Raw genomic sequence first — 16,659 nt, 5'->3', positions numbered from 1 at the left:
GGCATTGTTGGGGAGGTTAGTAGTGATGCTAACTTTTATTCTGAGCTGGATTACTTGCTGATTGTTGACAGCAGGTCCATTGCACCTTGTTGGTTAGAAAGGATAAAATAAACTGTTTGAAAAGACTTCTAGATTATGTAGCTTATTCTGATCTTGAGTTATGAGGCTCAGAATGCTAGCATGCGGTTACCTTGTACAGGGCGGTATCTGGCATTCAGCTTTTTACTTATTTGGCTTACCATACCTAGGTAAGTTTTAATGAATTGTTCAAAAGGATAAGGTTTATTAGATGTTAGTGTTAAACTTTCTTTGCATACTTTTATTTTTATTTGTTAGTCCAACAGATGTTTTTTGGTGTTTTTTTTCTTTCCTTGATATTGAAAAAAGTTTTGAAACCTAAAATTTAGTTTTTCATTATTTATGTATGTTCTGCATGGTAGATTTAATACAGAATCATGCAAACTATAAAAAAGGTTTGAACCAGAATATTTTATATTTTAGATTCTTTAAAGCAGTTCAGTCAGTCTGAAACATTTCAAGAACTTTGAAAGTTTCCCTTAAGTGCAGTCGCAAAGACAATCAGAAATGTTATAATGAAATTTTGGTTTGTTTAACACTTTTAGTTTATTACATGAATCCTTATGTGTTCCTTCATAGTCTGGAAGACTTAAGTATTAATAAGCATAGCAACAGCAGTTATTTGATCAGTTGCAGTAATTGCCATTGATTGGGGCAATTAACAGAGCTGGTACATTTTAATATGTACAGTTACGGTGTACTCTGTGGGAGTTCGCTCTCAGGCTGTGTGAACGACTCTGAGTCATCAGATTACTCAACAAACACTCATCAGGACTGTCTGAGTTTTGTTAGCGTTCACAGTGGGCTAGTCTGTGTCATTATCTACACCTCGTGATTCTCTAGCGTATATATATATATTCCCTAATGTTTTCCCTGCTATAAATCTCACCTCAGGATTAGGGCTGTCATGGTTAGTCACACTGTGTGTTTGGACAGTTACTTCTCAGTTGGTGGATAAGAAAAGAGATGAATAGAGAACTGAACTATTAAACCCAAAAATTTCAGTTGATTTTTTGGCATATTATGAGAACTGATCAGTTATGCAAAACATAAAATAAATAACAATATGAATTTGTCAAATTTATTTATAATCATTATGCCAAAACAGACGTGGCTAATGATCCTTCTGGGCACTATAGATACACTCTGTCTCTGACTATTTTTCGCTGCAGTCAGGTTTTACTATCTCCTGTTATACACAGGGTTCGCATGTCATGAAAACCTGAAAAATGCATGGAATTTGAAAATATACATTTTCATGCCTAGAAAAGTTAAAATGTTGAACCGTTTATCAACTAAGAAAAACTGTTTTTTAAAAATCATTTAATGTTTGGGTAAATCCATCACGTCACTATGCCTTAGTTTCAGCTGCACTATAACTAGCTTCATGAGATGCTAAAAGTCCTTGTGGGATCAGTGATTTTAAAATATGTTTCTGAAACAGTAATCATTTGGTTTAAAGTATTTTGGCCTCTCCTAATTTAAACAGTTGGAATAAGCACTCTGTTGCTTTGCAAAGATTTCTGCCAAGTGAACTCACTTGCCTATAAGGACTTTGTTTAAATACAACCCACTTGAGGTGATTATAGGACGGACAGTTATGGCAGTGGCAGGTATATCATAGCCCAAAACTGATCAAATATTTAACAGTGTCAGCATGCACACCTGCTGTGGAGATCTGTGCAGGTGCAGCAGCCATAACAAGCTGAAAAATGCACTATAGGATCTGTAATGAAGTCAAATTCAACTTTGAATAACTTACAGTAAATTATGCAGATAAAAGATGTTTATCTGCAAGGCTTTTAGGTTTTATGCCAGCAAGTAAACTAAATGACTGCAAGGTACTGTTTATGCCATATACCAACATCCCCTACACACACTCTTTGCTGGCTTTCATGGAAGTGGCCTATTTACATTGCACTACCTGGTGCCATTATCTGTCAATACATGAGTAACTTCCTGCAACACCAGAGTGTTTACATAGCATGCTTTTATATGTCACCTGCCTGGTTGCTTTGCTCAAATCTTGTTCTTTTGCTTTCTTTGGCTTTGCTGATTTACAAACCTATCATTCCCTCTGCGATGAATGGCAGTAAATGTGTTATAATATTATTAATTAAGATCTGTAAACTGTGTATAAATCTGTCATCTTAGATGTTGTATTGGACCAGTAATTTATTTACACTAATTAGTATGTCTCATTGCAGAATTTAACATGTAATATCAGTTTTCAAAACAAATCAAAATAACAGCAGGTGCATGGGTAAGTGGGTAAGACATAAGTAGACATAAAAATATCTTGTGATATTTTGTTTTTCTGCAATATATAATGTAATTTTTGGGGTCAATCTGAACAAATAATTTGGATTTCTCCCTCAAATATTCTCTGTTTTATCATGATTTAATCATTGACTTGTCAATATTCTTTATAACAGTTTAAAAAAATGATTTCAGAATTATGCTACTGCAACAAAACAAATGAAGTGTTTTGATTAGTATAAATATAAGTTTTATACATTAAGGAGAACGAAAATTATAGATTATGAAAAAATCATGGTGGGTACAGTGTGACTGTATGTAAGTAAAGTAAGACTGTAATTTGTTAGTATAGATTTGTATAGATAAGAATTGTGTTTAAAATAGGGATTTTAAGTCACAGAATCTGTCAAACATGGTGGAGGGAGTGTTATGGCATGGCCACATACTATATGGCTACCTGTTGAACTGGGTGAGTGGTGTTTATTGATAATACAATCTCTGGTAAAAGTATCATAAATTGTGAAGTGCATAGAACTAGATTGAATAAAATTCTTTAAAACTGATAGAAAGGGACTTGACTGTACAGATACTGCAACTTATAAAAACCAAGAGCTTGTTAAGGCAAGTGGCCAATTGATTATGCCCCTGGTGTGCATGAATGGAAACTATGTATGTGGTACAAACATTTGTTATGATAACAAACATGTATAACACAAAACACATATAGGCACTCCTTTTTTTTTTTTGCTTTTTCCAGAAATGTATTGTTTTGGAAGAGTGCCATAGTAGTTACTTTTAATATAATTTTAAGTGGAAATGAATCCCATACCACTCCTTACATTTTAAAATTTGTGTCCTTGACACTCTTTCCATTTCTGCTTGTTTTTATATCAGCTCTTCATCATTCTCCCTTGTTTAAATCTCTCCATCCAGAAAGAGTGAATCTGATTGTGGTTAAATGAGAAATAGAAACGTATATCGTTCCGACACCCTATTGGTTTATACAAACCATCACACCTGTACACGTCGCGCCCCCTCCACACACACTGCAGCAAGAACATAGCAGATGTTTGTAGCCTAGTATGAAGATGATCTGTGCAGAGACTCAAGAGAACTCCAGACAAACGTCCAACTAAGCTTCTTTAATATATTTACATTCTACTACAATACATTTATTTTCAATGAGCATATATGCAGCTGAAACAGGGAGCCTAGTGCATCCCACATGTATCAACATTTACATTTTAATATAACATTATAGTCATTATGGCTGTTAGAAAAATGTGTTTTGGGGAGGGGGGTAGTGCACTATAGGACTCTGTGGTTCGGCCTAAACTATTGTCCTTAATGGCACCTTACATTACTTTTTACTTTTATATATTAAGTAGTTTTACATCCAGTATTTTTACACTTTTACTTGAGTAAAAGTATCAAAACACTAGTATCTCTATACTTTCACTTACAGAGTAATGAATGGAGATACTTTTGGAAAGCCAGATCAGGTCCCAGTGAAAACAAAACCCACTGTCTACAAACCCACCCAGAACTCATGCCCAGCTAAAACCCATCTAGCCCTCGTCCCACCCATGTGAGCCCCACATAGGCTTGTTGACTGGTTAGTTCATCATTCCTGGCGTGCCCTCATCTCGAGAGATTCCAGACATGAATTCCTTGGATTTGCATGTAACACGAGAACAGCAGCACTGATGCAAATTGACTTTTCCAGCAGAGATGGATTTCTCTGTGACCAGATGAAAATGGAACAGTGGGGAAAATTTTGTATTTGATATGCTGCTTTTTTTGCAAGTTTTCCCACCTACAGAGAATGGAGAGGTCTGTAATTTGTATCATAGGTAAACTTAAACTGTATGAGACAGAATCTAAAAGAAGTCCAGAAAATCACATTATTATTTTTACATTTTTACATAGTTCATTAGTATTTTATTGCATGAAATAAGTATTTGATCACCTGCCAACCAGCTAAAATTCTCAGCAAAGCTAATCAACCTTTTCGTTTAAGATGTGACGGTGTGCGAGCAGGTCATTTATGGGAACAGCAGTATTATTCTATTTTGTATTCTGTTTATTTTTGTTGTATAGCTTAACATGGTTGTGTGTCCTTGTGTGCGTGTAATTAGCACACGTACGTGCAATGCACCTATGTTGCCAAGATAGCAATGAATGTCTGGCTGTTGACTGTAGTCAAGGTTTAAATCAGTCATTGGTGCACCTGTGTTTTTCAATTGCCAAGATAGCAATACACCAGAAATTCACCTGAACACACTTCACTTCCAGAACACCATTCATCAGTACACAAGCACTGTTGCTATTTAAATGACACATTTGGAAGATGTGAAAATAGACTGTTGATTGGGTTAAAGATAGGGCCCTATGAGGTCTACACTTAACCACAGCTATTAAAATTAATACAGTTGGAAAAAAAAATCTGCATATTCAGGTCCTGTAAAACATGATTAACGTTTACGACTGTCGCAACTTTGGCCTCCTTAGCATGACACTGCAGAACGACCACAGTATATTAATGCTAAACTAGTTGCATCGCACATGAGCGTTCTAGTCATAACAGCACCTCGGATCTGCAGAGGAAAACACATGCAAACCACAGATCTCCGTTCCATCCTCACACACTGCTGTAGAGAGTAACTGCTGACAGCATTACCGTCTGTGTAGCGAACTTTACTACATGGATTTAACTAGGCCAAGTGTGTGAGCACACACACACACACACACACACACACACACACACACACATATACAAACTACACACTGCTACAATCCTGTTAAGACCATTGTGGTTTAGTATAGGTGTGGGCAACAAGGCTAAAATATATAACAGTCTTGTGGACATGTTACATCAAATTCTTTATTTTACTTAAATATTTTATCAAGGCTGTCATGAGTTTGGATTATTTACTTTTTTATTATTATGATGTGCTTTAAATGAAATGTTTCTAGTCTGTTAATTTAAATAAAGTTTTTCTCTAAGGCTGATTTGATTATATGTGAAACATTTTCAGGTTTGGTTGTATTTTTAGGTGAAGCATTACTTTAAGGCTGCTGCAGGTTTCTTTTTAAAGTTCTCCTTTAAAGCTGTGCCACTTTTGGGTGAAGTATTTCTATAAGGCTGTCATGGTTTTGGATTATATTATTTTAAGGCTGTTACAGGTTTTAAATGAAGTCTTTCTTGGCTGATGATTTTAAGGGTTTTTTCCAAGACTGATTTGTTTTTATGTATGCTTGTAATGCTTTTTTTTGGTTGTTACAGTTTTGAATTGAATATCTGGGTGAAATATAGAAGTTATGTAAGTTGTAAATTACTTAAGTAGTTTATTTGCAAGTTTAGAAGTAACTAGATTGCAGTTCCTACAGAAACTGCGAGTGTGATTGCAGAGCTGGCTGGTATCTGCTATGGTGTTGCTAAGGTGTTGCTAAGTGGTTGCTAAGGTGTTGCTATCGTATCCAGGGTGGTTGCTAAGGTGTTGCTAAGTGGTTGCTAGGTGGTTGCTAAGGTGTTGCTAGGTGGTTGCTAAGGTGTTGCAATGGTATCCGGGGTGGTTGCTAAGGTGTTGCTAGGTGGTTGCTAGGCGGTTGCTAAGGTGTTGCTATGGTATCCGGGGTGGTTGCTAAGGTGTTGCTAGGTGGTTGCTAAGGTGTTGCTATGGTATCCGGGGTGGTTGCTAAGGTGTTGCTAGGTGGTTGCTACGGTGTTGCTAGGCGGTTGCTAAGGTGTTGCTATGGTATCCAGGGTGGTTGCTAAGGTGTTGCTAGGTGGTTGCTAGGTGGTTGCTAGGGTGTTGCTAGGCGGTTGCTAAGGAGTTGCTATGGTATCCGGGGTGGTTGCTAAGGTGTTGCTAGGTGGTTGCTAGGTGGTTGCTAGGGTGTTGCTAGGCGGTTGCTAAGGTGTTGCTATGGTATCCGGGGTGGTTGCTAAGGTGTTGCTAGGTGGTTGCTAGGGGGTTGCTAAGGTGTTGCTAGGCGGTTGCTAAGGTGTTGCTATGGTATCCGGGGTGGTTGCTAAGGTGTTGCTAGGTGGTTGCTAGGGTGTTGCTAGGCGGTTGCTAAGGTGTTGCTATGGTATCCGGGGTGGTTGCTAAGGTGTTGCTAGGTGGTTGCTAGGTTGTTGCTAGGCGGTTGCTAAGGTGTTGCTATGGTATCCGGGGTGGTTGCTAAGGTGTTGCTAGGTGGTTGCTAGGGTGTTGCTAGGCGGTTGCTAAGGTGTTGCTATGGTATCCGGGGTGGTTGCTAAGGTGTTGCTAGGTGGTTGCTAGGGTGTTGCTAGGCGGTTGCTAAGGTGTTGCTATGGTATCTGGGGTGGTTGCTAAGGTGTTGCTAGATGGTTGCTAGGTGGTTGCTATGGTGTTGCTAGGCGGTTGCTAAGGTGTTGCTATGGTATCCAGGGTGGTTGCTATGGTGTTGCTAAGTGGTTGGTAGGTCACTACTAAGCAGTTGCTAGGTGGTTGCTAAGGTGTTGCTATGGTATCCGGGGTGGTTGCTATGGTGTTTCTAGGTGGTTGCTAGGTGATGTATATGCATCACCTAGCAACGTGCAAATACATCAATCAGCTATGCACGCTAGGTTGCTCTGGCCGTTCGGGGGTGTCCAAACTTTTGACCCGTGGCTCCATTACACACAGTACTGGGGGGCCGGGGTGTCCAAACTTTTGACCCATGGCTCCATTACACACAGTACTGGGGGGCCGGGGTGTCCAAACTTTTGACCTAACGCTGATTTATCCCATAGCTGCTCCATACACTCACAGTACTGGAGTTCTAGCTACCTGTCCTTCGATCTAGCTGCCGTCCTCCGATTGGCCCCATTCATTCCAATGGGGCCACTTCGTACGACAATCGTACGAAATCCGTACGTCGTAACTTTTCGTAACGCATATTTTCGGAAAGAGCTCAATAAGTTCTACAGGTCCTCAATTGGTTTCATCTTCGTATTTCAAAAATTGCGACGTCCACGGGCGTGCAAAGTTCTGCCCATTCATTTTCAATGGGCAAAAAAACGCGTACTTACGAAGTTTTTACGAAAAACGTAAGTCCCATCGGAAAGCTGTATACAAGCCCACCATTCCCGATATGGACGCACGTTTTCTCTTTTGAACGAAGTCGATATTTCGAAAACTGCGGCACTAGTTAACCGGACAAAAAACAGGTGGAACTAGATTGCAGTTCCTGCAGAAACTGCGAGTGTGATTGCAGTGCTGGCTGGTATCTGCTAAGGTGTTGCTAGGTGGTTGCTAAGGTGTTGCTAGGTGGTTGCTAAGGTGTTGCTATGGTATCCGGGGTGGTTGCTAAGATGTTGCTAGGTGGTTGCTAGGTGGTTGCTAAGGTATTGCTAGGCGGTTGCTAAGGTGTTGCTATGGTATCAGGGGTGGTTGCTAAGGTGTTGCTAGGTGGTTGCTAGGTGGTTGCTAGGCGGTTGCTAAGGTGTTGCTATGGTATCCGGGGTGGTTGCTAAGGTGTTGCTAGGTGGTTGCTAGGTGGTTGCTAAGGTGTTGCTATGGTATCCGGGGTGGTTGCTAAGGTGTTGCTAAGTGGTTGCTAGGTGGTTGCTAAGGTGTTGCTAGGCGGTTGCTAAGGTGTTGCTATGGTATCCAGGGTGGTTGCTAAGGTGTTGCTAGGTGGTTGCTAGGGTGTTGCTAGGCGGTTGCTAAGGTGTTGCTATGGTATCCGGGGTGGTTGCTAAGGTGTTGCTAGGTGGTTGCTAGGGTGTTGCTCGGCGGTTGCTAAGGTGTTGCTATGGTATCCGGGGTGGTTGCTAAGGTGTTGCTAAGTGGTTGCTAGGTGGTTGCTAAGGTGTTGCTAGGCGGTTGCTAAGGTGTTGCTATGGTATCCGGGGTGGTTGCTAACGTGTTGCTAGGTGGTTGCTAGGCGGTTGCTAGGTGGTTGCTAGGCGGTTGCTAAGGTGTTGCTATGGTATCCGGGGTGGTTGCTAAGGTGTTGCTAGGTGGTTGCTAGGTGGTTGCTAGGGTGTTGCTAGGCGGTTGCTAAGGTGTTGCTATGGTATCCGGGGTGGTTGCTAAGGTGTTGCTAGGTGGTTGCTAGGTGGTTGCTAGGGTGTTGCTAGGCGGTTGCTAAGGTGTTGCTATGGTATCCGGGGTGGTTGCTAAGGTGTTGCTAGGTGGTTGCTAAGGTGTTGCTAGGCGGTTGCTAAGGTGTTGCTATGGTATCCGGGGTGGTTGCTAAGGTGTTGCTAGGTGGTTGCTAGGCGGTTGCTAAGGTGTTGCTATGGTATCCGGGGTGGTTGCTAAGGTGTTGCTAAGTGGTTGCTATGCGGTTGCTAAGGTGTTGCTAGGCGGTTGCTAAGGTGTTGCTATGGTATCCGGGGAGGTTGCTAAGGTGTTGCTAGGTGGTTGCTAGGTGGCTGCTAAGGTGTTGCTAGGCGGTTGCTAAGGTGTTGCTATGGTATCTGTGGTGGTTGCTATGGTGTTTCTAGGTGGTTGCTAGGTGATTTATATGCATAAATTAGATTAAATGGTTCATCAATCAGCTATGCACGCTAGGTTGCTCTGGCCGTTCGGGGGTGTCCAAACTTTTGACCCGTGGCTCCATTACACACAGTACTGGGGGGGCCGGGGTGTCCAAACTTTTGACCCGTGGCTCCATTACACACAGTACTGGGGGGCCGGGGTGTCCAAACTTTTGACCTAATGCTGTTTTATCCCATAGCTGCTCCATACACTCACAGTACTGGAGTTCTAGCTACCTGTCCTTCGATCTAGCTGCCGTCCTCCGATTGGCCCCATTCATTCCAATGGGGCCACTTCGTACGACAATCGTACGAAATCCGTACGACGTAACTTTTCGTAACGCATATTTTCGGAAAGAGCTCAATAAGTTCTACAGGTCCTCAATTGGTTTCATCTTCGTATTTCAAAAATTGCGACGTCCACGGGCGTGCAAAGTTCTGCCCATTCATTTTCAATGGGCAAAAAAACGCGTACTTACGAAGTTTTTACGAAAAACGTAAGTCCGATCGGAAAGCTGTATACAAGCACACCATTCCCGATATGGACGCACGTTTTCTCTTTTGAACGAAGTCGATATTTCGAAAACTGCGGCACTAGTTAACCGGACAAAAAACAGGTGGAACTAGATTGCAGTTCCTACAGAAACTGCGAGTGTGATTGCAGTGCTGGCCGGGGTACCCAAACTTTTGACCCGTGGCTCCATTACACACAGTACTGGAGTTCTAGCTGCCGTCCTTCGATCTAGCTGCCATCCTCCGATGGCCCCATTCATTCCTATGGGGCCACTTCGTACGACAATCGTACGAAATTCGTATGTCGTAACGTTTCGTGACGCACATTTTCGGAAAGAGCTCAATAAGTTCTACAGGTCCTCAATTGGTTTCATCTTCGTATCTCAAAAATTGTGACGTACACGGCCGTGCAAAGTTCTGCCCATTCATTTTCAATGGGCAAAAAATCGCACACTTACGAAGTTTTTACGAAAAACGTAAGTCCGATCGGAAAGCTGTATACAAGCCCACCATTCCCGATAAGGACGCACGTTTTGTCTTTTGAACGAAGTCGATATCTCGAAAACTGCGGCACTAGTTAACCGGACAAAAAACAGGTGGAATAATAATAATAATAAGAAGAAGAAGAAGAATAAGACTTAAGAAGAACAATACTGTGATTGCATACTGCAATCACACTAATAATAATAATAAGAAACAGACTTAAGAAGATCAATACTGTGATTGCATACTGCAATCACACTAATAAGAAGAATAAGACTTAAGAAGAACAATACTGTGATTGCATTACTGCAATCACACTAATAATAAGAAGAATAAGACTTAAGAAGATCAATACTGTGATTGCATTACTGCAATCACACTAATAAGAAGAATAAGACTTAAGAAGAACAATACTGTGATTGCATTACTGCAATCACACTAATTAGAAGTATCCCCTTAAGTCTGTTACAGTTTTTAATTAAATGTCTCTTTTAGGCTGTTACAGTTTTATGTAAAGTATTGCTTTAGGTATTGCAGTATTGCAGTTTTGAATGATTTCTCCCTAGGCTGTTAAATTAAATAAAGTGTTCCTCCTAAGGATAATTTATTTTCGGTAATGTATGCCTGTGACTGTGTTAAATGAACTGTTTTTTAAATTTGTATCATTTTTAGGTAAAGTTTTCCTTTAAGGCTGTTACAGTTTTGGAAGTGTTATTTAGTTAGTTGTAGTGTATCATGAAGTATTTGGATCAAATATAGTAATCATATAAGTTGCAGATCAATTTACGTGTGTGCAGGTTTCTTAATATTTAGAAGTATTTTTTTAAAGCTGTTGTGGATTAAATATTTTAATAAATTATAGTATTTCTTAAGGAGCACTATATGTTTTAGTAATTTAAGGCGGTGCAGGTTTAAATACAGTGTTTCTGAAAGGCTGCTACAGTTGTAGGTGATGTTAGTCCTGTAAGGCTAATGTGTGCTGTGTGTTTTATGGGATGTCCATGCTGCTGGCTGCTCTTGGCCTGCTGTTTTGGTTGTCATAGTGATGTGCCCTGTGGCACAGACGCCTGATTAATTATGGAGCAGAGGGCAGCTGGACAAGGGGTGTGTGTGTATTCATGCACATGTGCATTCAAATGTGATGCACCAGTAAAAGCATAATTTATTATTTTTAATACATTTTTTTTTTGTTTTTGTTTTTTAGTCAGTTTTATCAGTTAAGACCCAACACAAAACTCAGAAAAGAAAAGATGGTAAGGATTATTGGTTATATTTTGGCTCACACACTAACTGCACAAACCAGTAGCTAAAGTTACTCTCAGAAATATCTATAAAATAATAAACACAATTTCAGGTTACTGCTGTTTCATTCGGCCTATTTGTGCTGAAGTTATATGAAGTGTTTCAGCCTGATTTGTTTAATGAACAAAGCACACTACAAGCCATGAGTTGATGTGTTATGGTTGGTTTTGTTTGTGTTTTTCTGGAAATATTTGTTTGAATATGTTGTGTGCTTGACTGGTTTTCCTTGGCAAGTTATTTCTCAGAGCATCTTACAAACTCTACCAGTCATAGGGCCCTATTTTATCGATCTACGTGCAAAAGGCATGTACTAATTCTCATAATTAATCATTGTTGTCTTTTAGGCATAATGTAAAAAAAAAACAATCAGTGTGCCAGTTCTAATTTTTTTAAAAGGCAGGTGTGCTCTGACTTTGGCGCATTTGTATAGTAACAGAGCGGCGCTTTTGTGTGTCTCAGCAGAGGATACTGATCTGCATGTTCACACCGTGACTGTATGCCAGCAGCTCCTTTATGGGAACAGCAATGTTATTTTATTCTTTATTCTGTTTATTGTAGAGGTAGTAGTCGGGTTTGCGCTCTGTAGTTCGTCCGTGTGTGTGTTAAATGAGCGGGGGTGTGCCCGTGCAGGACGCACCTATAGGAATGGACTCTGAAGATTGACTGTTGTCTAGGTTCATTTCAGTCAGTGGAGCACCTGTGTTTTTCACCTGAAATTTACCTGAACACACCTCACTTCCAGACCACCACGCCCATCATTGTAGAGTTTGTTCCTAAACTTTAATGCTATTTTAACAACACAGGCGCAAGGCGTTAAAAAATACTGGTAACAGGCAGTAAGATAGCAAACAGCATGGCCACGTGCTTTGCGCAGGGTGTACAATAAGGCCCATGGAATCTTTTTGGTTGGTGGTCTTAAGCTTTTAGTGGCAGCTGAAAAAGATGATCTAAAGCTACAGTAAATATGAAGTCCTTCATTCTCCTGGGAATGGGAGATGAGTGAGTGAGCGGTGGTGAGTTATTAAGGTGTCTGACAGCACATACAGCATAGTTGTTCTGATGATGGTTGATCAGTATCACTCAGCACTGTCCGGTTCACTGGTAACGTTTGGAGTTAGAACACAGTTGTGTGTGTGTTTTAAAATTTATGCAGATTTATTTTCACTGGATCCATCAGTTGTACAGATGGTTAGTGTGGTCAGTGTGAGACTGTGAACAGTAGGTTAGTGTGATCAGAGTCGCACATGTCATTAATTTAACTCCTCTGGGCTTTCCATTAACAACCAGTCTGCACATACACACGCACACACACACAAACACATACACACAGACAGACCAGTAAAGTTTTGACTACCAAATGCATGTACCACAGTGTGTGTGTGGGTGTGTATGTGAGAGCAAGGGAACGCACAATAGCCAGACCCATATCCAAGAGTGACTGACATCAACAGGTTTATCCACACAGACACAATATCTCGCACTTTCTGTCTGTCTCTCTCTCTCCCCCCCTCTTGCTCTTTGACATAAGATGTGGAAATAAGAATAAGAAATAAGATGTGGTATGTAGAGTTACAGAGGGCAGTAATGTGAGGGGGTCAGTTTAAGCTCTGGTGGTCATTAAATTCTGACCTGCTTTTATGTGTGATGAGAAACTGATCAATTCTCTCTCTCTCTCTCTCTCTCTCTCTCTCTCTCTGTCTTTCTCTTTTTATCTCCCATATTTAGTGATAACACTCTCGCTTCCATGGTCCCTCTATATATGTCCCACTAGATCTTTTAAATAGTAGAATAATCAGTATTTTCATTCTCATTCTCTCTGTCTTTCTCTAGGTATCAGAAGCATGTTCATACCTACAGGATTCTACCAGATGAGGAGAATTTTCTGGCAGTCCAGGTGAGTGTGCAAGGGTATGACTGCGAGTGTGCGAGGGTAAGTGTGTGAGTATTCATGTGAGGATCCAAAGGTATGAGGGCGAGTGCACAAGGAGTGTGTGAAGTGTGTGGGAGTGAGTGTGAGTATGCGAGAAGTATGTGAAGGTATGAGGGTAAGGGTGCATAAAGTGTGTCAGGGTAAGTGTGCGAGGGTATAAGAGTGAGAGGATGTGAGAGGATGTGAGGGCGCATGTGCAAGGAGGTATAAGGGTCAGTGCGAGTAGTATTGTGAGGGAGAGTGTGCAAGTAGTGAAGGGAAGTGTGCAATAAGTGTGTCAGGGCAAGTGCTCGAGAGGGTATGAGGTTTAGTGCACAAGGGTATGAAGGTACATGTGCAAGGGTAAGTGTACAAGAGAACTACTGCTAGCTTGTGAGAGGAAGTGTGTGAGTATTACTGTGAGGATCCCGAGGGTATGTGTGCCAAGAGTATGAGGGCGAGTGCACAAGGTGTGTGGGAGTGAATATGCGAGAAGTGTGTGAGGTTATGAGGGTTGGAGTGGGAAAAGTGTGTCAGGGTAGGTGTGCGAGGGTATAAGGGTGAGAGTATGCACGAAAGTAGGGTCAGTGTGAGTAGTATTGTGTGAGTGAGGGTGAGTGTGCAAGTAGTGAATGCGGGTAAGTGTGCGAGAAGTGTGTCAGGGCGAGTGCACGAGAGGGTATGAGGGTTAGTGTGAGGGTGAATGCGCGAGAAGGTATATGTGTCAGAGTGCGAGAGGGTATGAGGGTCAGTGTGTGAGAAGTGTGTGTGAGGGTGAGTGCGCGAGGGTGAGGGTGGCTAAAGACAGACAGGAGACTCTTTGTTCTCCTGCAGTGGCAGCTCTGAACAGCTGGGAACACTGATCCTCCCACCACATATCCATAACACACACACACACACACACACACCCCTATTTCTGCAGCACATGCACACACACTCAGAGCTATCACACACACACACACACATTAGCAGCACTTGAGAAAGATGCAGTGCGCTGGTTTCATGTGACTTCATCACCCGTTAATACTGGTTATGCAAGTAAGAGATGCAGGATCATCAGAGCCAGAACCACCAGACTCAAGAACATCTGCACCACCCACAACCTGATTAACACACCCCTGACCACCAACCATTCCCTGTTTTCTACATGTACACATACCTGTTTACCTGGCTGCTACGCTAGTACACTAAGCTACCATCCACATACTTCCTATGTGCACCTTGTGTACATGATGTGGTGCTCATACAACTACAACCTGGACTTCTTCATACACTATGAGCACTATTTTAGTGATCTGTAGGTGAGCCGTGCACCGTGCAGCATACAACTTTTAATGTGTTTCAGTGAGTCTTTGCTATCATAACGACAGGAAAAGTACAACTTGCTCATCTTTAAATGTGCAAAAGACATACTAATTCTGTTTATTCATCATGGGTGTGTTTTGAGTGCGTCTCTCTTCATTTTCTTTATGATTTTTTTACATTGTTAATGTAATATTGAAGACTGTTCTAAACAAACCAGAATATGTTTTGTAGTTCTTATATAGTATAATTCTTCTAAGTAGCACGTTTAGTTTTAAGAACCGATCTGCACACTCTTGGTATTTTAATCTCAGTGTCTTCATGAGAGAGAGTCACCTGGAATAGTTTTCTCAGCATCTTAAAAGAGTTCCTGGAGGTGCTGAACAATAGTTGCTGCTTTAGCTCCAGCTCATCCCAATTAAATCATGTATTTAATCTAAAATGTAGAAAATAAGTTAAATAAAGAAAAACATTAAATGAAAAGGTGTGTCCTAACTTTTGACTGGTACTGTACAGCCTTAGCCTTAGTCCTTGCAATGCTTTGTTTATTAACTTAGCTTAATTAAATCCTGGGTTAGTGTGTGATTATATATATATTTTTTGTCATAAACCTTCTCATGCTATTTCCAGCTTATTTGTATTAGCAGTGCTAAACCATATTGATTAGACTATTACATATTTATGGGTTGTTCTTTGAACATTTTGTGTGTCTGTGTATGTTTGTGTGTAGACATCTCAGGGTGTGCAGCCGAAGAGGTTTAAGACACTTCCGGAGTTAATCCAGCTTTACCTTCAGCCCAGCCAGGGGCTCGTCACTACACTGCTGCTGCCGGTGGAGAGAGAGGAGAGTGCTGAGGAGAGAGACTACTCTGGTACTCACACACACACACACACACACACCTGTATCCTGTGGAGAGAAAAGCACGTAAAATCCTGTGTCTCATTAAAAATGTGCACATTCTAGATTTAACCCTTTACCATTATGGCCCCACCAGCATCTAGAAGTACTCCATTGCTTAGGTTTATACAATCTATTGAAGCTGGACAGTATATCAGTATATTATTGTATTGTGATTAGTGGTGTCAATTGATTGATTTAAAAAAATCATTACACTGTACATTTAAGAGCCCTTTAAAAAAACATATCTGATAATTTAAGTTATTTTACTGGTAAATTAAATTTGCAGCTGCACTTTCGAATGGAGTGTTTTCAATGGGACGTGCAGCGCAGAGAGCAGTGAATAATGCACATACTGGGCTCAGTGTGTAAACAGCATGGAGCAGCAGAGGCAGCGTTTGTTCATAGCAGTATGTTATCTGGCTAATATATCAGATTAAACTGATAAACTGCACCTTATCAGAAGTTTAGCTCAAATAAAAGAAGTGTATTTGATAGCTGTGTCGGATTGTGACCAGATTACAAATTTAATAATCATAATCATGAATAAGATTACGATTATTATTTCCTGGGTTTGTTTAGAAGACTCCCTTTAACATATATGTATAGTTCTTTACATCAGTATTCCAAAACACTATAAGGCCTATTCAGATGAGTTGAGTCTCTTAGTGGTTTAGAGATAAGGGAAATTTGACAAAGTCCCTGTCTGAAAGTTAATGTTGTGACGGACATGCAGTAGAAATACATGAGAAATGTGTTTATGTCTCTGTTACAGATGGAGAGGATGACAAACCCCCACTCCCTCCTCGTACAGGCTCCGGTGGCTCCTCCTACACCAACACAGACACATCTGCTGAGATGTAAGCCCCTCCCACATTGTGTCTGCTTCTCACAGACAAGTTGCTAACTTCAGCACGCAGGGTCAAATAAAGAGCCCCTTAGAATCCAGACTGTTCAGCCATACTAGCTTCTTCCTCAAGCTCTTCATCATTGGTCAGTTTCTTACCACACAGCTGCACATCGGTTATTGTCTGGTTTTCTAAAATACTCCTAATCCATCATTCACAACCCTACTCTGACTTCTTTAATTTTGGTTGAACAGGAAAAAACATAAAACTCTTAGCCATTTAGCCTTTTCCTTAGTTTATAAAGTAATGAATAAATAGCAGTTAACAGGAATAGTAGATGTCAAGCTATGAGATCTAGACCAAACTACGCACTTTAGAATTGACTGCCCAGCCATTGCCTGTCCTGTGTCCAAACACAGCCCGATTTAAATCTGACATTTTATTTAGTAAGTAGAGTGTTAAAACTGAGCTTTTTAAAACCATTTTCAAGCAGTTTGAATAGGCGAAATCTGTTGAGAATGTTGTAAATTAACATTGCAACACTGAAGAAGCATAGACCTCTCTTATGAAC

General features: G+C 40.8%; 1 protein-coding gene across 1 annotated transcript in view; it reads left to right on the top strand.

Annotated features, from left to right (window-relative positions):
* Positions 1–16,659, top strand: part of inppl1a (inositol polyphosphate phosphatase-like 1a) — a 55,335-nt gene that overhangs the window by 9,986 nt on the left and 28,690 nt on the right. Inside the window, exons 2-4 of the mRNA XM_049467456.1 lie at positions 12,962–13,025; positions 15,073–15,214; positions 16,016–16,100. Of these exons, the coding sequence (XP_049323413.1) occupies positions 12,962–13,025; positions 15,073–15,214; positions 16,016–16,100 (291 nt within the window). The remainder of the gene's footprint in view (positions 1–12,961; positions 13,026–15,072; positions 15,215–16,015; positions 16,101–16,659) is intronic.

Source organism: Astyanax mexicanus, chromosome 18 (assembly GCF_023375975.1).
Source record: "Astyanax mexicanus isolate ESR-SI-001 chromosome 18, AstMex3_surface, whole genome shotgun sequence".
NCBI classification, from domain to species: domain Eukaryota; kingdom Metazoa; phylum Chordata; class Actinopteri; order Characiformes; family Acestrorhamphidae; genus Astyanax; species Astyanax mexicanus.
This window is presented reverse-complemented; position numbering and strand designations above follow the sequence as displayed.